The following is a 22453-nucleotide window of genomic DNA, read 5'->3' as shown; positions in this document are numbered from 1 at the left end:
CTTTGATAAAAGTGAGACAAATTATGAAGTCTCTCCTAGTGAAGTCGAATTGCCCTTGACCTTGGTGTGTTTAAAAAAAAAAAAAAAAAAGGAACAGCAGATCAAGATACTAAAATTAGCATGTAATATCATAGTTTTTTATAGGGAGATACGGGTTTGGTCAAGTTTTTGAAATGATTGATACTTTAATCTTAATAGCAAGGTCATACAAAGTTAAATGCTCTTTGCAGCAGAAGAGAAACTATTTCATAATTCTAAACTTGCTTAAATGCTACTTTCAGTAAATATTTGTGAATGCCTTCTTTTTAACAATTCTCCCTCCTTGTCAACATTTAATGTTGACATTTTTCAAAGTCCTATGAAAAAGCTAAAAGAGGAGACTCCACTTTATTAGGCAAGTATTAGATTATAAAGTTGTTCAGGTCAGGAACTGTCTCATATCTTCTGCTTAGCACAATGCATTATACATATAGATGCTAATAAATGTTGAATAAAATATCAATGGACAGAGAAGTTTTTATTTAAAACAGTGAAAATGACATTTCACATCAACAAATAAATATTTGTCCACTGTCTAAGGTATAGTGCTAGGTTTAAGGAACATAAAGAGAAATATGACACAGGTCCTGCTTTTTTATTAACAGTTCAAAAAATGGCAAATCTTCAAATTAATTGATATACTTGGAGTAAGTGTAAATAGTAGATCAGGGAAAATCGAGTAGGGAGAAATTTTTGTTGTGGTGAGGCATAAAGAAAGACTTCATGGAGTAATTGGCATTTGAGTTTGGCCTTGTAGGAAGGGAGGGACTTTGCTAGATGGTTGAAGTGATGTAGATTCTAAATTGAAGGGAGACCTAATTAGACTGGAATTGGAAAGACAGTTGGGAAACTTACAGTACTCTGTACCGAACAAAAATTGAGTGGTTGCTGTAGGAGTGGAGGGAAAAATAAAGAGGCCAAGTGCATGAGAAAGAAAATATGAACAATAGATTTGGATCTGTCAGGAAGGAAGTAATAGGAATTAAAGCTAACACTTCCAGTATTTTGGGCTTTGGTAATTGGGAAGCTTGGAATTCCATTAATAAAACAAAACAAAACAAACAAACAAAAAAAAAACTTTTCTGAGAAAGTGGAAGTAGGAAAGATGACTAATTTGGTATTATGTGTTTTGATTGTGATCTGCTGATAGTTTATCTAGGGTAGATATTGGAAATATAGGACAACTTGGGATTCATTGATGATAGGGATTTGAGAGTTACTGATAAGGGATGATAATAGAAGTTATGAAAATGAAAGGAATAATCAAGGAAGAGAGTATAGAGAGAAAAGAAAAAAGAAAAGAAGAACAAAGGTACACCAGGCTTAGAGAGTATTTTCAGAAAAGCAAGAGGATCATGAGAAGTCAGTAAGAGTTAGAAGAAATTGGAAAAGTAGGAGAACCAAAAATGTATCTGATCTTAGAAGCCAAAGAAGAAGACTGTATATTGACAAGGTTGCCAGATTTACTTAGACTTGCTAAAGTTTTTTAAATTCTCTTTTTTAATACTAGAATTTTGGAGTAATGGTTTTTGTCAATATGTTTTATAGAAGGCCATTATGTCATTTTATTGGTATTATATTTTTTCTTGCCCCTTTCCCGAAATTCATAAGAAAAATTTAATAGGAAAGATTAATGATGATAGTAGGCCTCAGATGTCAGCAGGTACTCAGAGAAAATAGAGCAGATCTACCTAAAGGGAGCTGTTTTACATTCTGTTCAAGGAGAGATTGTATACAAAAATACCAGATCTGACTGTGCTAGCCAAACATTTTGCTTGAGTGGATTTTCACATATCAAAACAACTTGGAAAATCTTTGTATCAGGATAGTATATCTTACTTGTTAATTTAATTTCATCCTGAATATGAGAGTGATTATACTTCTTTGTATTTGAATATTCTAATATTTCAGTTTAGTTTTCTAGTATAAATTTTTAATGTACAACACATTATTTTGGAAACACTTTGATATATGTTCTTCATAATTTTATGAATCCAACCTAATGTTTCTTGAATTGCTAGATGCCAGATTATTTAAATCACATTTTGTACTGGAGCACAAATAGCCTTGTTTTTTTAATAACTTGTAGAATTCCTGGGAGGAGAAAGGTATAGATAGGAAAGAGGAATTTTTCAAATATGGGTACAACTACCATGAGAGAAGTTCTAACATTGTAGCAAATTTCAACAAACACTAAATTTCAGTTTCATGTGATGTTTGGCAAAGTAGAACTTTGTTACTCATTTTTATAAGTAATGTAGCACAGTGAAATATACTTACTGTATGTGTTTTATGCAACTTTGCTTTGCATTGTTAAAAAGTCCATATTTCTTTAATTAGGAAGTTGATCTCACCAATTGCTGAGTGAATCAGATTGTTTCTTAGTTTATTTTCTGAGTCTGAAACTGGATTTTTTTTTTTAATTGATTTACTTGCCCAATTTCCTGTGCTTTCATCCTAAACCACATCTTTACCCACTGCCTTTGACACTGTTTGACCTGGCATATAGAAGGAATCCCAGAGGCTGTCTGTTCCAACCTGATCCCTACAGCTTAGAGTGAGTTTTGTGGCTCAAACCCCTTTGGGAAGTGAGAGATTAGGCTCCTTGTTAGGTTCCTCATTTGGCTTTGGCACCTTGAGTCCTGGAGTATTTCTTAAAATCAGTCTAAATCATCTTCTCTACAATTAGTCTGCATGTTGCCTCAGTTTTCTCTAAAGCCAAGAACATCTCTAACCCAGTTTTCTTCATGTCAGCCCTGCAGATATCTGAAGTTACTGTTTCTTTCTGCTAAACATATTCAGTTTCTTTAATGGATATTGATTCATATGGCATTGAGTTCTTGAGCTAATTGGTTGCCTTCTCTCAATGCTTTCCAGCATGGCCTTGTTCTTTATTGAACTTCAGCAAACATTTATTAAATGCCTACCGTGTAGCAGATATTGTCACATGCTAACAATGCAAAGATGAAAATGAACAAAACAGTATTTATACTGCAGGAGTTTGCGTACTATTGGAGAAAACAGCTTGTACATGAACATTAAAACTCAAAATATATATAAAGTAGTTTGTTGGCATAGATCAGAAGAGGCTTCATGTTGGAGGTAATGCTTAAGTTGAGCTTGGAAAGAAGCCATGGATTCTATAAGTTCTTCTCAAAAATGTATTATCAAGAGCTAAACACAGAAATTGAAGTGGACATCTGAGCAGAAGAGAGTTGGATGAGTATATATTAAATCTAGAAAGGCAGATTATTTAAAAGATTCAAATAGAAGAGTTTATATTTTGTCTTGGAGGCAGAAGGGAACATTGAGCAATGGAATAATATGATCACAGTTGTGCTTTAGTAATATCAATTCAATACTTGTATGAAAGATGAATTGGAGAGGAAAACCTAGAGACTGAGAAACCAATTAGAAAACTATTCTAACAACCCATCAGATAGACTAGGGCTTGAAATGAGTTGGTTGCTATATAAATGGAGAGAAGATTATGGATGCTAGATATGTTGTGAAGATGGAATCAACAGTAGTTGACAGTTGATGGGTAAGAAGGCTTAGGAAGATGGAGGATTTAGGAATAACATACTGAGTGGATAGTAATGCCCTCAACAGAACAGGGACTTAATATATGGGTAGGCCCAAAACAGAGTCTTTTTGATTATTTTAAATTCTCTTCTCCTTTCCTTCTCCCCATCATTGAGAAGGCAAACAATTTAATATAGATTATACATGTGTAGTCATGCAGAACTTTTCCATTAGTCATGTTTTAAAAGAAAACATATAGACTCATCCTTCCCAAAAAAACTCCAAGAAAATAAAGATTTTTAAAAAAGTATGCTATGTATATATATTTTTAGGCTCTATCAGTTCTTTTTCTGGAGATGGATATCAATTTTTTTTTTTTTTTTTTTTTATCACAAGTCCTGAGTTGTCTTGGATCATTTTATTGTTGAAAATAGTTTTCATTCACATTTGATTATTGCTGGTACTGTGTATAATCTCCTAGGTTCTATTAATTTTACTTTGATGAATCAATTCATGTAAGTGTTTTTATGAAAACATCTTGCTCGTCGATTTCTAATAGTACAATAGTATTCCATCACAATCGAATTTGCGTACCACAACTTGTTCAGGTATTCCCTCAACTTCCAATTCCTTGTTACTAGAAAAGGCCTGCTGTAAATATATATATATATTTGTTTTTAATCTTTTGGGATGTAGATCTAGTAGTAGTATTTTTGAGTCAAAGAGTTTACAAAAACCCTTTGGGCATAGTTCCAAATTGTTCTACATAATGATTGAGTCAATTCATATCTCCACCAACAGGGCACTAATGTCTCCTTTTCCCACATCCCCTTCAATAGTTGTCATTTTCGTTTTTTTGTCCAGTTAGTCAACCTTATAGGTGTGAGGGAAGTACCTCAATATTATTTTAATTTGCATTTCTTCAATAAGGATTTAAAACATTTTTCTTCATATGGCTATAGATAGCATCTGAAAATTAACTTAATGTCTTTTGATCATTTATCATTTTTGGGAATGACTCATATTTTTATAAATTTGACTCATTTGTATTTTGAGGCATGAGGCCTTTACCAGAGAAACTTGCTTCAAAATTTTTTCATACTTATGATTACCAGCTTTATTTCCCTCTATTCTTTCTATTCTCTTTCTTTTCACCTTATCCTTCAGAAATGTTTTGTTTATGACTGCTCTCATCCAAGCAGCCCTTCTTTTTATCACCCTATCCCCCTTCTCTTATCCCTTTTGTACCTCCTTTTCCATTTGACCAATTCCATTGAAGGAGTTTTTTCCTTAGTGAATTTTTGTGCCTCTTTTTCCATTTGACCTACTCTGCTTCTTAAGGAGTTGTTCTTATTAGATTTTTGTAATTTTGCCATTTGGCTAGTGATTTTTTTAGGAATTATTTTAACTACTATTTTTTGCCTCCTTTACCACTCTGGTGGCTCATTTTTTCATGATTTTTTTTTTTTGCATTACTCTTATTTCTTTTCCTAATTTTTCCTTTCTCTCTCTTGCTTCATTTTCAAATTCTTTTTCGAGTTCTCTGGCCTGAGACCAATTTATATCTTTCTTGAATGTTTTGAATATAGGAATTTTTACTTTGCTTTAGTTTTCTGAAGTTGTGTTTTTATCTTCCTTATTACCCATGGTAAATTTTTATGATCAGAATATTTTCTGGCATTTGCTCATTTTTCCAGTTTATTTCTTGACTTTTAACTTTTTGCTAAAGTGGGGCTCTGCTTCCAGGGTAGGGATACATTGTCTCAAGCTTCAGGGGTTTTGTGCAGCTTTTTTCAAAGATACATCTAGAAACATGTTAGTTTTCAATTCTTCCAAGGTGATATGATGTAAGGACAGGTTTGTTTATTACTGTCCTGGCTTGTGAGTTATCACAAACATTCTTTTTTGTCCTGGAACTATGATGAGGATCCCTTCTCTACTGCAGCCACAAGACAGAATACATAATCCTGCTCCCCAGTGGCAGGAGAAAGACCCTATAATGTTTTTCTGACCAATTATTTAACCCTCTTACTGTCTATAGTCTCTCTGAAATTAGTTGCCTCTGGTGATTCAGTCACTCCAAAGATGTGCTCCAGATTTGCTCAGACCTGGTCTGTTTCACTTTTACCCTGGTACAACAGGTGTTTCTTGCTGACCTTTTAACTTGTTTTTGGCTTGAAAATCCTTCACCCCTTCTTCTTGGGGATTTCAGTGTTTCAGAATTGGTTTAGGTGTTCCTAAAGGGTTTAGGGAGAACTCTGACAAGTTTCTGCATTTTCTTCCACATCTTGGCTCCACTCTAGGTCTGTCTTGAGATATACTCATATAAGATGAGTAAACCAAGAATAATGGTTGAACAATGGAGACTAAAAAGGATTGCACATTCTTGTCAGAGAACCTATAGAGAATAAGGTCATGAAAAATCAGATAGAACAGAGTGTTTTGAAGGAGCAGCAGGTAGTTAGAAGTGTTAAATGATGCAGAGAGGTCAGGAAAGATAAAATATGGACCAAAATGGAAGTATTAAAAACTAAAAATTCTATTTAAAACTTATGAGAAAGCAATGATAACTTTGAAAAAATTTATCATTAAATATAGTAAAATTAGATTTTACTCTTTATGGTACGTGTTTTATCTTAGCATTTGTTTACAGTGTTTAATTTATTTAATTTGTATTATTGTGTACTTGTTGGTTGGTTGTTTCATAACTATTCTTAAGTCATTTTATTTGAAAAATTTTTTTTTTTTTTTCATTCTAAAAGGGAAAGAGACTTTATTCATTATAATACTTCTACTCTCAGCCCCAGCAGCTGGTACAAATCTTTAAATAGAGCAAGTGCCTAAGAAGTGTTTGTTAATTAAAATGAATTTCCCGTCCTAAGGTACCTTCAGATGTAGAACTCCTAACTTGTAAGATTAGTGAGATTGTTTGTCTTGAGAGTAGATCAGAATTTTCTGTTTTTAGCCGTTCCATTGGCAAATAATTAGATAACACAACTTTTGCTGTACATATCTACCTGTCTTGCCCCCTAGTCTCTGTTGAACTTCAGGCTTGCCATCTCCAACTTGCCCTTTAGACGTTTTGAATTTGATTCAGTATCCATCTAAAATGCATTATGTCCAAAATGGAACTCATCTTTCCCTCTTAATCCTGTCGACACCACCCCTCCCCCAACCTTGCCTGTTACAGTAGAGATCAACAGCATTCTCCAGGTCGCTCAATCTAGGAAAAATCCTTGACTCCTCACTATCTTATACCCCATCATAGTTAGTCTATTGCCAAGGCAATAACTGCACTGTACATACATCAGTTTGTTTGCAGGCTTGTTCCATCATTTTCCCTCCAAAGCTTATGGGGGAAGAAAAACCCCATTAAATTTTAGTCAATAAATTTAGAAGTAATGAGTTTATAATTTTTTAACATGTGAAATAATGCAAAATTGTTCTGTTCTCCAAAAAAAAGACAAGAAAAATTAAGTAAAAAAAATTATACCTCCTTTTGCACTTAAAGTTCATCAGTTCTTTCACTTGGAGGTGGACAGAAAGCATTTTGCATCATGAGTTTTTCAAAATTGTATTAGATAGTTGTCTTGATCACAATAGTTAAGTATTTCACAGTTATTATTACGATATTGTAATTACAGTATTGCTGTTAATTTGTACAGTGATCTCCTGATTCTGCTAATTTGATTCTGCGTCAGTTCATGTAAATTTTCCCAGGTTTTTCTGAAAACACTCTGATGATCATTTCTTATAGCACAGTAGCATTCTATCATGGTCATATACTACAACTTGTTTAGCCATCTTTCATTCTTTATTTCACCCTCTGTGTCTTTGGTTTTCATTGAGATAAACGGTGAATTTTATCTGTCTTTACTCTCTAGGTTTAGTAGCTTTAGGGCAATTTTCATTTTTGATTTCTTAAAATAGGATGTCTAGAAATTTTTTTTTCAAATCATACCTTTTATGTAGTAAAAATTTTTGTTGACCTTATTGCCTGGGTCATTTGTTTCTGTGTCTTTTATCTTAAAAAAAAAATATTTTTCAATCAGCAAAGATCTGCCTTTTCTCCCTCTTCATCCTCTCCCCATACTTCCTGTAAATTTGAGAATGAAAGGAAAACAAAATCTCTTTATTACAAACACGCATGGTTGGTTATTACAATGATCATTACAATGGTCGTTACTAATTCTTTAAAAAAAACTTTTTACTTTATTGTCTTTGCATTGCATAAATTGTTTTTCAGATTTTGTTAATTGTTCAACAGTTAATACAATTCTTCCTAGATTTCTCTGAAACCATCTCCTTCGTTATTTTTTGTAGCACAATAGTATTTTATCCCATTTATGTGCCATGACTTGTTCAGCTACTCTCTACGGATGTATATCCTTTTAGATTCCCATCTTTTCCTTTCACTTTAATTTGTTTTTTATAGCATAATAGTATTCTGTCCCATCTACATGCCATAACCTTTTGAATGAATGAAGTGTGTTTCTGTACCCAGTTCTGTGTGTGTGCACCACACATGCACATTCCTTCTTTTGGTTGTTTCAATTGAGAATGAGATTTAATTGTTGGCCCCTTCCCTACACTCTCCTTCTTGTTTATATAAATGTCTACTTATGCATCCTTTTTATGTGAAGTAATTTTCCCTAACTTCCTTTCTGACCCCTTCCCCCCTTATCTACACCCTCAGTGTATTTTTCTCTCTTTTCATTCTTTTTTCACAAGGTTGTCAAGATACAACAGACCCATTTCCAAATTTTGTCTAATTAGATTCCATCTGTGACCCTGATGATGAGGGTTCAAGGAGAATGTCATCTACCCGTATTTGAATATAATTAATTTTTTTTGTTTTGTCCTTTATCTTTATTTATTCATATTCCCCTTTTTGTTAGTCACTCCTATATTTGAACTTCAGAATTTCTCCACAACTCTGGTCTTTTTTTTCAGGAATGCTTGGAAGCCCTCTGTTTCATTAAGGGTATATTTTCTCTCCATAGCATTATACTCAATTTCACTGGGTAAGTCTTGACTATAAGCCTTTTTAGAATATGATATTCCAAGTTTTCTATTCCTTTAAAATAGTAACTACTAAATTGTGTGTATGGATGTGAAAGAGGGAGGGAGAGGGAAGAAAGGAGGAAGGGGAAAAGAGAGAGAGAGAGATTGAGATTGACTATAATTGTTTGGTACTTGAATTCTTTTTTTGTGGGCTGCTTGTAGTATTTTTTCTTTGGAAGCTCTGGATTTTGGCTGCAATGTTGCTGAGAGTTTTTGTTTTGGGATTTATTTCAGGAGATAACTGATGGATTCTTTATATTTATACTTTACCTTCTGGTTCTGAGAGATTTGGGTGGTTTTCTTTTTAAGAGTTCTTTAAATAGGATGTCTAAGGCCTTTTTTTGTTGTTATGGTTTTCAGAAAGTACGATGATTCTTACATTTTTCTCCCAAATCTCTTTTCCAGGTCACTTGTTTTTGGTATGAGATAACAACATTCTCCTCCTTTTCCTCCCTTCTTTCTCTTTCCCCCCTCCTCCGGGGCTTTTTTTTCTTTTTTCTTTTTTTAAATAATTCTTGTTGCCTCATGGAGACTTTAGTTTTTATTCTGTCCATTGTAATTTTCAGGGAGTTGTTGGCCAAAGTGTTATTAATACCACTTCCAATTCTTTCTTCCATAACCATTTCCTTTCCAAAGTTTTCCTCACTTTCATTTCATTTGTAAAAACAGTAAAAAAAAAAAAAAAAAAAAAAAAAAAAAAAAAATTTAGATTCTTGCTTCATGTTTTTTAAGAGTTCTATTTGAGTTTGTATCCAAACTATGCATTTCTCTGAGGGATTACTTGTAGAGGCTTTGGAGTAATTCTCTTCTGTTTGTGTCTTGAGGGTCTTTGCCATCATAATAGCTTGTTATTTAGATTTTTTTTTTTTTTTGCCCATTCTTCCAACCTCCTTCTTAACTTAGGACTTATTGTTAGGACTGAGCTCTGCCATACTTTTGGAGGAATTAGAATTATTTAAAAAAAAAATCCCATAATTGGGGTTAAATGACTTGCCCATGGTTGCACAGCTAGCAAATGTTAAGTGTTTGATGTCTCATTTGAACTCAGATTTTCCTGTTTCCAGAACAGGTGCTCTATTTATTGCACCATCTAGCTGCCTCTGCCACCCTTTTAGAGGGAAGGCCTCTGGGTTGGTTTGGGTACTTTTTTGGGATATTGAATGTTGTATTATTCCAGGATCTCAAAGACAGGCTGGGGATTTGGAAGTCTATGGTGTTCCTAAGGTAGTCTGAGCCAGGGCAAAGTCTGTGAGTGCTGTACCCTGGTCTGAACTTTGCAGATTCCTATGCTATGTCTGAGTAATAGTAGACTGTGTTAAGCTCAGACACCATCAGTTAGCAGTGATATCCATTAGTTCAGACACAGAATTGCAGGTTCCTATTAGATCTTAGATTCCTGCCCTGACTATTTCTCTATAAGACTTCAGGCTGGAATGGAGACTAAAGAGGTCCATTGCTGTTGCTTGCTTTGAACCTGCTCTTCCACTATAGTTTGAGACTTTTGGAATAGGGTAAATTGAGAACTGAGCCATTTAATCAGTCCACTCTGGATGTATTACTGTGTTTTGGGCAGCAAAGTTGCTGACCAGTACTTTTTCCCATCATGGTGCTCTAGAATGGTCTGGAAAAATTCTGTCATGGATTTGGGATTTCTTTAATCTTCTAGTTCACGGTCTCTCCTTTGGCATTAAAGTGCTAACCTGTCAGCATTGTTCAACAAACCTCTGTCACCCTATATTGAGCTGGGCAGGAAAAATGACTACTCATAACTTTTTTTTTGGATTTTCTTATCAGTATTTTGTGTAGTATGTTTTCTGTTTGGCACAGTTTGTAGATGGGGTTCAGCTCACTTTATTGTTCTGTCCTGCTTCTCCATCTTGGCTCCCTATTTTTGTTATTTTATATTTTTTCAATCTTTTAGATATCAAGACTCAGCATATATACCACATTTTAGAGGTGTTCTGCATTTATTAATATTCTTTTCCTCTTCAAATTCTTGAATTTACTCATTTGTTGAGATGTTGAACATTCACGCCTCAGCTAAATATAAACTTATTGAGGACAGTAATGGATTTATTTAAAAACTTTTTTTTTTTTTTTAATCTTTTCACCTAGAAATGTTAGAATGGTTGCCAATAAATACTTGTGAATCAAAGTGGCTTAATCAATCTGTTTATTGAGCAGAGTATTAACCTGAATAGATAGGTCCTAAATAAGGAAGAGAACCTTTTGCAGTAAATTAATTTGGATAATCTAGAAATAAGAATTAATTGTTTCTGTTTCAGGCTCTACGCTACTTGGCAGAATGCCGGGCTAACAGAGAAAAGATGAAAGGAGAACTGGGTATGATGTTGAGCTTGCAAAATGTAATACAAAAGTAAGTAGACAATGTTTTGTTTTGCTAAAGGTAGAAAAATAAATAGATTGGCTAAACTTTTACATACAGTTTATGTAAAGTCTTAGTTGAATCCTTGAAATTGAATAGGTATTTGCAGGAAGTCCTCATTTATGCTTAATTATTTGTAGAAGATACATTATCATTTCAAATTATTTAAGATTTTTAATTGACCCCAAAAAGTGTGAAAAAGGCCTAATAGTTTTTTTCATTTCTACTGTAAATTGCAAAAACAAAAAAACCCTGTATTGTCTCTAAAATGACTGAAGTAAGCAGAATAATTGATTTTATGTACAGTTATATTTAATATGATGTAGTATGAGTTCTAGCAGTGATTTTCAACCTTTTTGAGTTTTAAGACCTTTTAGACAAAAATGTTACACTGTTGGTGTCCACCAATAAAGAGAATACATTGTGACAAAAAGCTTTTATGAATTCTGTAATGTTTTTAAATTTTTATCTTATTCATCACAACATCTATATATGTTTCAAAAATAATGCTTAGATGAGAGACATTATTTACTCTACAATTATGGCTTAATATATTGAATTATCTTGTATATTTTGTTGGGAACTAAAGAAAGATCAGAATAACAGTGTTTGGTGTATATATTGTAGTTTCTGAGATTCCATGCATCCACAAATTAGGAACCACTTGTTCTTTATTATATTGAATCAGAAGGTGATGGAACAGACTCATTGGGAATTTATGGGTTTCAGAAAGTCTTCATTGAGGAATTTGATAGGCTTCTATTTTTGAGAAGATAATAGAGGAGATTTAAGGCCATGTGATTGATTGTTCAGAAGACTTTTGCTCTTGAGTTGCTTGTGGTTATATGGGCTCTGGAGCCAGATTCAAGCAAGGAAGATCTTGCTTGAAAACAAGCTCTGACCTGAGTGAACTTCTTTGGGCTGTAGACTTTACCTTGGAGGAATAGAGGCACCCCATTCTTTTTAAATAAGTCCTACCACTTAAGGCAAGGAGAAGGCATTGTCCCAGAAATACTTGTCCCTAGTTCATCTCCTTCTTGCCTTTCACTATCACATCTTTGCACCACTCTTCTACCTACTCTGAAGCAGGGCAGCCTTTTACATCCTTAACAGATTCCAGAGACCCTCTCAGACTACAGTATTTCAAGGCCCTTATATGCTGTTGTTTTGTATTTCCTGAAGGGCTTCTTAAATTCCTATTCCTATTTTTCCTCTTTTTCCTATCTCCTGTGCCATAAGCCTTCCAGGCTCTACGAGGATATTCAGATCTGACTTTTAGGGAAAAACTTGAATTCTCTTGCTCATTTGTGTCTCATTGCTTAATGGAAAATGACTTTTATATGTTAATTGATAAAATATGGATAATTAGCTGAAAGTTGTTAACCCAGATTTTAGCAATATAATAGAAAAATACCTATCTGCCCTCACTGAATTCATTTCACTAGGTCTAGATGAGCTACATCCCTTGGATCCTGAAAGAATTGGCCAATGTCTTTACTGAGCCACTGTCAATGACATTTTAGAGATTGTGGAAACAAGAGAGGTATCTTTTTGGTGAAGGATTAATGTTCTTATTTTTTAAAAATAGAGAAATTCAAAAGTTTTCAAACTTATAAGCTATTTAGCTTGACTGACCTAGAAAGGAAGCAGGGATTACAAAGTACCAGGCTTCAAGAAGTGAAGAAGTCATGCCAGGCCAATCTTGTTAACCATTTTTACAAGATTACTAAATTAGAAAATGAAAGGAATGGTGGGGATTCAGTTTATCTAGATTTTAGCAAAGCTTTAATAAAGTGTCTCATACTGCTCCTGATGAGAACAGGGACATACTTGGTTTGGATGAAAATACAATCGGCTGGATTCAGAAATGATTTTGACTAGCCAGATTCAAAGGGGTAGTTAAAGTTTCAATGTCATTGTAACAGGAGATCTCCAGTTAGAGTGTCCCAAGAATGTTTATTGACCCTGTGTCAATTACCGTTTTTATCAGTGGTTCAAACAAAAGCATAAATATTATATTGATAAAATTTGCAAGCTAAATCTGAGCTGGGAGGACAACTGTAGCAGTGGATGACAAGAATCAGTATCCAAAACAGATTTTGGCAGCTTTGAGCATTAGGGCAAATCTAAGATGATGAAATTCTGTTGTGCACAGCCTTTCACTTGGGTATAAAAATAATTACCTTTGCTAGCATGAGATGAGGGAAACATGGTTAGACATGAATTCAGGAAAAAAAATGAAGAAAAGTTGTAAAGGGCTGAAATGCTTAGTAGATGCACTAGGGTCTTACAACCGAGCACTTAAGGCTAATTACCAATTGGACAATACTTTATTAGCATATGCTTGGAAAATGGCCTTTCCCACTATTCTGTGCTGGCTCAATCTTTTGGTGTATACAGATAATTGTTGGAGGGATTGGGGGGGGAGGGAGTAAGACAAGCCAGGGTCACTTTGGCAGTAAAGGAGGAAAAGGGAGGTCGTGGAAAGCTTGCATTCATCCCCTTCACTTCTACCCCTAAAGACTAAGAATAAAGACCAAGAACTTTTGCGTAACCTGACTCCAGCTGATTCTAAGGCATCCAGGGTGCTAATTCGGTCTTCACAAAAAGTTAATCAGATTTTGATGGAATTAGAAGATAATGGGGCAATTGCTAATTTGCTGTTGGGCGTCATTTAGAAGGGGATAACTTATAAGATTATAAAGATAAAGTGAGTTTCACTTTTTTATTATAACTTTTTATATACAAAACATATGCATGGATAATTTTTCAACATTGACCGTTGCAAAAACTTCTGTTTCAGCTTTTCCCCTCCTTCTCTCCACCCCCTCTCCTAGATGGCAGATGATTCCATACATGTTACATATGTTAAAGTATATGTTAGATACAATATATGTATGCATATTTATAGTTATCTTACTGCACAAGAAAGATTGGATTTAGAAAGAAGGTAAAAAAAAAAACCTGAGAAGGAAAACAAAAATGCAAGCAAACAGTAACAGAAAGAATGGAAATGCTGTGTTGTGGTTCACACTCATTTTCCAGTGTTCTTTCTCTGGGAGTAGCTGATTCTGTTCATTACAGATCAATTGGAACTGATTTGGATCCAAGTAAGTTTCACTTTGACTGTACTCAAATTCTGTTCTGGGTGCCAAAGTTTAAGAAGTACATTGATAAGCTGGAGAGTGTTCTGAGAAGGGCAGCTGGGATAGTGACAAAGGGAGTAGTTTCATGTCATAAGAAGATAGTTTGGAGGCCAGGGGAGAATTTTAGGGAGATTGGTGGAGTAAGTCCGAAAATTCCAAGCTCTCCAGACTTCCCCCACAAATAATACAAATTGTTCCTCTGAGCAAACATAGTCCTGTGCAAAAATTCAAGCAGAAAAAAGGGTCCTGGAACAATCTGAAAAGACCTGAAGAAAGAACTGAGGACTAGATTTAACTGGTATGAAGTGTAACCACCCTCCCCTTTCCTTCCCTTTAGGCTACCTGTGCAGAAGGGTGACCTTTGGGGCTAGCTTGTTTGGAGATAGTCAGCCCAAATCACAGGAACTTACATGTCTGTGATAGTTTGGGGAGTAATGGCACTAAGTCCAAGAAGTCTGAGAGAACCTTTCCTGGTTAGCAATGCCAGGCCTGGCTGTTCTGCTGAGAATGAGGTTCTGGATAAGAAGAAACCAGCATATGCCTGGTGAGTGCAGAAGCAGTGGGGCAGGAAAGCTGCTGGCTGCAGCCCTTGCAGGAGGTTAGATTTTAGTCCAGAGGGAGAGCTGAAATGAAGCCAGAGGCACCATCCTCCCCACCCCAGGATTAGAGGTGATTACACTAATATGTTTCTTATTTAAAAAAAAAAGTGCAGACAAAGGAGAAAAACCTATCATAGAAATTTACTATATATATATATATATATATTTTATAATATTATCCCTTGTATTCATTTTTCCAATTTACCCCCCCTCCCTCTATTCCCTCCCCCCGACGACAGGCAATACCATACATTTTACATGTGTTACAATATAGTCTAGGTACAATACATGTGTGCGAATATCATTTTCTTGTTGCACAATAAACATTAGAATCCGAAGGTACATGCAACCTGGGCAGACAGATATTAGTGCTAACAATTTTCATTCCCCTCCCAGTGTTTCTTCTCTGGGTGCAGCTACCTCTGTCCATCATTGATCAACTGGAAGTGAGTTGGATCTTCTTTATGTTGAAGATTTCCACTTCCATCAGAATACATCCTCATACAGTATTGTTGTTGAAGTGTACAGTGATCTTCTGGTTCTGCTCATTTCACTCAGCATCAGTTGATTTAAGTCTCTCCAGGCCTCTCTATATTCCTCCTGCTGGTCATTTCTTACAGAGCAATAATATTCCATAACCTTCATATACCACAATTTACCCAACCATTCTCCAACTGATGGACATCCATTCATCCTCCAGTTTCTAGCTACAACAAAAAGAGCTGCCACAAACATTTTGGCACATATATGTCTCTTTCCGCTCTTTAGTATTTCTTTGGGATATAATCCCAGTAGTAGCGCTGCTGGGTCAAAGGGTATGCACAGTTTGATAACTTTTTGGGCATAATTCCAGATTGCTCTCCAGAATGGCTGGATTCTTTCACAACTCCACCAGCAATGTATTAGTGTCCCAGTTTTCCCACATCCCCTCCAACATTTGTCATTATTTGTTCCTGTCATCTTAGCCAATCTGACAGGTGTGTAGTGGTATCTCAGAGTGGTCTTAATTTGCATTTCTCTGATCAGTAGTGATTTGGAACACTCTTTCATGTGAGTGGATATAGTTTCAATTTCTTCCTCTGAGAATTGTCTGTTCATATCCTTTGACCATTTATCAATTGGAGAATGGTTCGGTTTCTTATAAATTTGGGTCAGTTCTCTATATATTTTGGAAATGAGACCTTTGTCAGAACCTTTGTTTTTAAAAATATTTTCCCAATTTGTTACTTCCCTTCTAATCTTGTTTGCATTAGTATTATTTGTACAGAAACTTTTTAGTTTGATGTAATCAAAATCTTCTATTTTGTGATCAATAATGATCTCTAGTTCTCCTCTGGTCATAAATTCCTTCCTCCTCCACAAGTCTGAGAGGTAGATTATCCTCTGTTCCTCTAATCTATTTATTATCTCATTCTTTATGCCTAAATCATGGACCCATTTTGATCTTATCTTGGTATATGGTGTTAAGTGTGGATCCATATCTAATTTCTGCCATACTAATTTCCAGTTTTCCCAACAGTTTTTTCCGAATAATGAATTTTTATCCCTAATGTTGGAATCTTTGGGTTTGTCAAAGATTAGATTGCTATAGATGTATCCTTTTTTGTCCTTTGTATCTAATCTGTTCCACTGATCTACCGGTCTATTTCGTAGCCAATACCAAATGGTTTTGGTGACTGCTGCTATATAATATAGCTTTAGATCAGGTACACTTAGACCACCTTCCTCTGAGTTTTTTTTCATTAGTTCCCTTGCAATTCTTGACCTTTTATTCTTCCATATGAATTTTGTTGTTATTTTTTCTAGGTCATTAAAATAGTTTCTTGGGAGTCTGATTGGTATAGCACTAAATAAATAGATTAGTTTGGGGAGTATTGTCATCTTTATTATATTCGCTCGGCCTATCCAAGAGCACTGAATGTCTTTCCAATTATTTAAATCTGACTTTATTTTTGTGGCAAGTGTTTTGTAATTTTTCTCATATAATTCCTGACTTTTCTTTGGTAGATGGATTCCCAAATATTTTATACTCTCAACATTTGTTTGGAATGGAATTTCTCTTTGTATCTCTTGCTGTTGCATTTTGTTAGTGATATATAAAAATGCCGAGGATTTATGTGGATTTATTTTGTATCCTGCCACTTTGCTGAAATTTTGAATTATTTCTAGTAGCTTTTTAGCAGAGTCTTTGGGGTTCTCTAAGTATACCATCATGTCATCTGCAAAAAGTGATAGTTTGATTTCCTCATTTCCTACTCTAATTCCTTGAATCTCTTTCTCGGCTCTTATTGCCGAGGCTAGTGTTTCTAGTACTATATTGAATAGTAATGGTGATAGTGGGCAACCTTGTTTCACTCCTGATCTTACTGGGAAAGGTTGCAGTTTATTTCTATTGCATATTATGCTTACTGACGGTCTTAAATATATACTCCTGATTATTCTAAGGAATAATCCATTTATTCCTATACTCTCAAGAGTTTTTAGTAGGAATGGATGTTGGATTTTGTCAAATGCTTTTTCTGCATCTATTGAGATGATCATATGGTTCTTATTAATTTGATTATTAATATGGTCAATTATATTAATAGTTTTCCTAATATTAAACCAGCCCTGCATTCCTGGAATAAATCCTACTTGATCATAGTGTATTATCTTGGAGATGATTTTCTGAAGTCTTTTTGCTAATATCTTATTTAAGATTTTAGCATCAATATTCATTAAGGAGATTGGTCTATAATTTTCTTTCTCAGTTTTCGATCTACCAGGTTTAGGTATCAGTACCATGTCTGTGTCATAAAAGGAGTTTGGTAGGACTCCTTCATCCCCTATTTTTTCAAATAATTTATATAACATTGGGGCTAATTGTTCTTTAAATGTTTGGTAGAATTCACATGTGAATCCATCTGGCCCTGGGGATTTTTTCCTGGGGAGTTGATTAATAGCTTGTTCTATTTCTTTTTCTGAAATGGGACTATTTAAGCAATTTATCTCCTCCTCTGTTAATCTAGGGAGCCTATATTTTTGGAGAAAGTCATCCATTTCACTTAAGTTATCAAATTTATTGGCATAAAGTTGGGCAAAGTAACTCCTTATTATTTCTCTAATTTCCTCTTCATTGGTGGAAAGATCCCCCTTTTCATTTGTAAGACTATCAATTTGATTTTCCTCTTTCTTTTTTTTGATCAAATTTACCAAAGGTTTATCTATTTTATTGGCTTTTTCATAAAACCAACTCTTGGTTTTATTTATTAATTCAATAGTTTTTTTACTTTCAATTTTATTGATTTCTCCTTTTAATTTTTGTATTTCGAGTTTAATTTTTGGTTGGGGGTTTATAATTTGGTCTTTTTCTAGCCTTTTAAGTTGTAAGCCCAATTCGTTAATCTTCTCTTTCTCAATTTTCTTCAAATAAGCCTCTAAAGATATAAAATTTCCCCTTATTACTGCTTTAGCTGCATCCCAAAGATTTTGATATGATGTCTCATCATTATCATTATCTTGGGTGAAATTGTTAATTGTTTCTATAATTTGCTCTTTAACCCAGTCATTCTTTAAGATGAGATTATTCAGTTTCCAATTACTTTTTGGTCTATTTACCCCTAACTTTTTACTGAATGTAGCTTTTATTGCATTGTGATCTGAGAAGAAGGCATTTATTATTTCTGCCTTCCTACATTTAATTTTGAGATCTTTATGTCCTAATATATGGTCAATTTTTGTATAGGATCCATGAACTGCTGAGAAGAAAGTATATTCCTTCCTATTGCCATTCAGTTTTCTCCAAAGGTCTATCATACCTAGTTTTTCTAATGTTCTATTTACTTTTTTAATTTCTTTCTTGTTTGTTTTGTGGTTTGATTTGTCTAAATCTGAGAGTGCAAGGTTGAGATCTCCCACTATTATAGTTTTACTGTCTATTTCTTCTTGCAGTTCTCTTAACTTTTCCTTTAGAAAGTTAGATGCTATACCACTTGGTGCATATATGTTTAGTATTGATATGGCTTCATTATTTATGCTACCTTTCAGCAGGATATAGTTTCCTTCCTTATCTTTTTTAACGAGATCTACTTCTGCTTTTGCTTGATCTGAGATAAGGATAGCTACCCCTGCTTTTTTGGCTTTACCTGAAGCATAATAAGCTCTGTTCCAACCTTTTACCTTTACTCTGTATGTATCTCCCTGCTTTAAGTGTGTTTCCTGTAGACAACATATTGTAGGGTTCTGCTTTTTGATCCAATCTGCTATCCGTCTCCTCATAGAAATTTACTATGGGAATAGGGGAGACTAGGGTTCATTTTCAGAGGAAGATAGTGAAGGAAAAAAAAAATCTCTTATACTCCAAAGAGTAATTTTTTAAAAATTAATTTTATAATTATAACATTTTTTGACAGTACATATGTATAGGTAATTTTTTACATTATCCCTTGTACTCCTTCTATTCCGAATTTTTCCCCTCCTTCCCTCCACCCCCTCTCCTAGATGACAGGGTTTCCCATACATATTAAATATGTTATAGTATATCCTAGATACAATATATATGTGAAGAATCGAATTTTGTTGTTGTTGTTGCAAAGGAAGAATTGGATTTGGAAGGTAAAAATAACCTGGGGAGAAAAACAAAAAAAAAAAAAATGCTCACAATTTACACTCATTTCCCAATGTTCCTTTTCTGGGTGTAGCTGATTCTGTCCATCATTGATCAATTGGAAGTGGATTAGCTCTTCTCTATGTTGAAGATATCCACTTCCATCAGAATACATCCTCATATAGTATCATTGTTGAAGTGTATAATGATTTCCTAGTTCTTCTCATTTCACTCAGCATCAGTTGATGTCTCTCCAAGCCTCTCTGTATTCCTCCTGTTGGTCATTTCTTACAGAACAATAATATTCCATAACATTCATATACCATAATTTACCCAACCATTCTCCAATTGATGGGCATCCATTCATTTTCCAGTTTCTAGCCACTACAAAAAGGGCTTCCACAAACATTTCCAAAGAGTAATGTTAAATGGCTTCCTGCCCAGAAAGAATTTATAGAACCCAAGAACCAGACTTCAAAAATCAAATGAGAGAGATTGAGAAAAACTGAAAAAAAAAAACAACCAAACAAACCTTCCAAGAAAAACAAGATTATAGAAAAAAGTTAACCAACTAGAAAAGGAGATAAGAGTCTTAAAAGAAGAAATAATTCTTTGAAAATTAGAATTGGACAAAATATAAAGAATGAAAAAATAAAACAGAATCTGACATCTTATAAGAAAAAACATAGATTTGGAAAATAGATCAAAAAGAAAAAATATAATAATTGGAATATATCTAAGCTGTGACCAAAAAAAGAAGAAGAAGAAGAACCCTGACACAGTAATGCAAGAAATAATTCAAAGAAAATTGTCCTGGAGTGAAAGAACATGAGAGAAAATATAAATAGAAAGGATTTACCAATCATCATCTCAAAGAGATCCCATAAGGAAAACATAAAGGAATATTATTGTTAAATTTTATAGCTCAAAAGGAATAGGGCAGAGCTCAGTATGACTCTAAAAAGCAAAACTTCTAGGAAAAGGTAAAAATAATAATTATTTTTATATACAAATGAGGTGCAGAGGAAGAACTGATAGGGAAGAAGAGCTGGCAGTTTTGAAAAACCTTACATCAGAAATGGGTTTTCCCTTCAACCTCTCTTTGTGTCTTTCTGTGTCTATATCTCTGTGTGTGTGTGTGTGTGTGTGTGTGTGTGTGTGTGTGTGTGTGTATAAATATATATATATATATATATATATATATATATATATATATAGCATGTATTTACACCATAAAGGGTTTGGTATTCTACAAAACCTATGAAGAAATAAGGGGAGAGGGAATAGAATAAGATGGGATATAGAAGGAATATGTAGATTAATGGGAAAGAGATAAAGGGGTAGGGAAAGGGTAGCATAGGATAAAGTGAGGCACAAAGATGTTTAGATTAAAGCCAGTAGGATAAGGTCTGTAGATTAATGGAAAGGGCTAAAGAAGAGAGGAAAAGGTTGTGGGGAGAAGATAGGGGAGTGATTCATTGGTGAAGGGAGATTAAGTAATAGCAAGACAAATTAAGGAGTAAAATTAAAGTAGAAGGGTTAGCAGGAGTAGGAAATAAAAGATACAAACATTTAAATAAGGATCAGAATTAGAATTCATTAGGAAAAAAAAAAGTAGGACCAGTAATCATTAATCTCAAAGTCCCAAGATTGAATCAAGAGAGAAATCTTCATTACATATAAAGCATATTGTTTTAGACGCATGTCACATATATCTAAATACATGTGTGCATATGTATGCATAGTATATATTTGATTACAGATATGTGTGTGGGTGTGACTATGTATGTTTGTATTTATAAATATACCCATGCTTAACTGTAGCCTGTTTGGGCAAGTGGAGGGGATGAAAGTGGAAAAAAAGAATAAAAGAATAAAATAAAAAAGGGCACAGCAGAGAACAAAAAATAATCTACAGAGAAGCAAAGATGGATACTCGTGAATAAAATTTCTTCTGTGCTTTCTTCTATTACTTATTTTGAATCCTCTCTAATATTCTGATGGACAAATGACATTAAAAAAATTCCTTTCCTGTCTTTTGTTTTTTTCATATTTTACATTAATTAAAAAAAATTTAAAAATTTGAAAGAAGATAGTTTGAAGGAATTGGTAATGTTTAGCCTAGAGATGAGGACTTGCTGGGACAGGTTAGATGTCTTCAGATAGTTAAAACACTTGTCGGGAATTAGGCCTGCTTTGTTGTAGAACTGAGCTGGATACAATGAGTAGCAATTGCAAAGAAGCAAATTTAGGTGACATGCCAGGAAAAACTCTTTTTGCAAAACTCTTTACATGTATCATCTTGTTCTCTATGGCCCCTTGTTATTTCCAATATCAAATATAAAAATTTTTATTTGGCACGTATTTTTAAAAAATGGAAAAGTTGAAAGGGGAAGCTGGTTGCTAAGAATTTTAATACTTTACTCCCTTCTTTACAATATAAAGTCGAGCTATACTGACAGTCTCCTGTTTCAGTACCTTTGCAATGTTGTATTTCCTGTGCCTGGAATATTCTACTTCACTTCTATTTCTTAGATTCTTTGGTTCCTTTCTAGACTCATTGCAGATGTTTTCCTTTGTAAGAAGCCTTTTCCTGGTCCCCCAATTGCCAGAATCTTCCCTTGTAAAGTAAAAAACATTGTTTGTTTCTTGTTACGTGTGTTTAGTTGTTTTTCAGTTGTGTCCAACTCTTTTGAGGTTTTCTGTGTAGAGATACTGAAGTTTGCCATATCCTTCTCTAGTTTGTTTTACAGATGAGGAATTGAAGCAAAGAGGGTTAATTAAGTGACTTGCCCAAGGTCACACAGCTAGTAAGTGTCTGAGACCAGATTTGAACTCAGGAAGAGGAGTCCTTCTGACTCCAGGTCTGTGCTTTATCCACTGGGCTATGTAGTATGTACCTACTTACAAGTCTTTTCTATTAGAATATCAGTCTCTTGATTATGACTAATTTTGACTTTCTTTGTATTCTTGGAACTTCACATAGTACCTTGTGCATGGTAATAAGCATGGTAAGATAAATGGTTGTTGATTAATTTGGAAACTAATTCAGGAAGGTCTTTTCCATTAAAAAAATATTTTCATTTAAAATTTCTACTTAAGAACTAGG

General features: G+C 34.2%; 1 protein-coding gene across 1 annotated transcript in view; it reads left to right on the top strand.

Annotated features, from left to right (window-relative positions):
* Positions 1-22453, top strand: part of ARMC1 (armadillo repeat containing 1) — an 81342-nt gene that overhangs the window by 13411 nt on the left and 45478 nt on the right. Inside the window, 1 exon segment of the mRNA XM_074278779.1 lies at positions 10914-11005. Within this exon segment, the coding sequence (XP_074134880.1) occupies positions 10914-11005 (92 nt within the window).

The sequence above is a fragment of the Sminthopsis crassicaudata genome, chromosome 1 (assembly GCF_048593235.1).
Source record: "Sminthopsis crassicaudata isolate SCR6 chromosome 1, ASM4859323v1, whole genome shotgun sequence".
Lineage (NCBI taxonomy): Eukaryota > Metazoa > Chordata > Mammalia > Dasyuromorphia > Dasyuridae > Sminthopsis > Sminthopsis crassicaudata.
The sequence above is the reverse complement of the archived record's forward strand: the minus strand, read 5'-3'. Positions and strand labels throughout refer to the sequence as shown.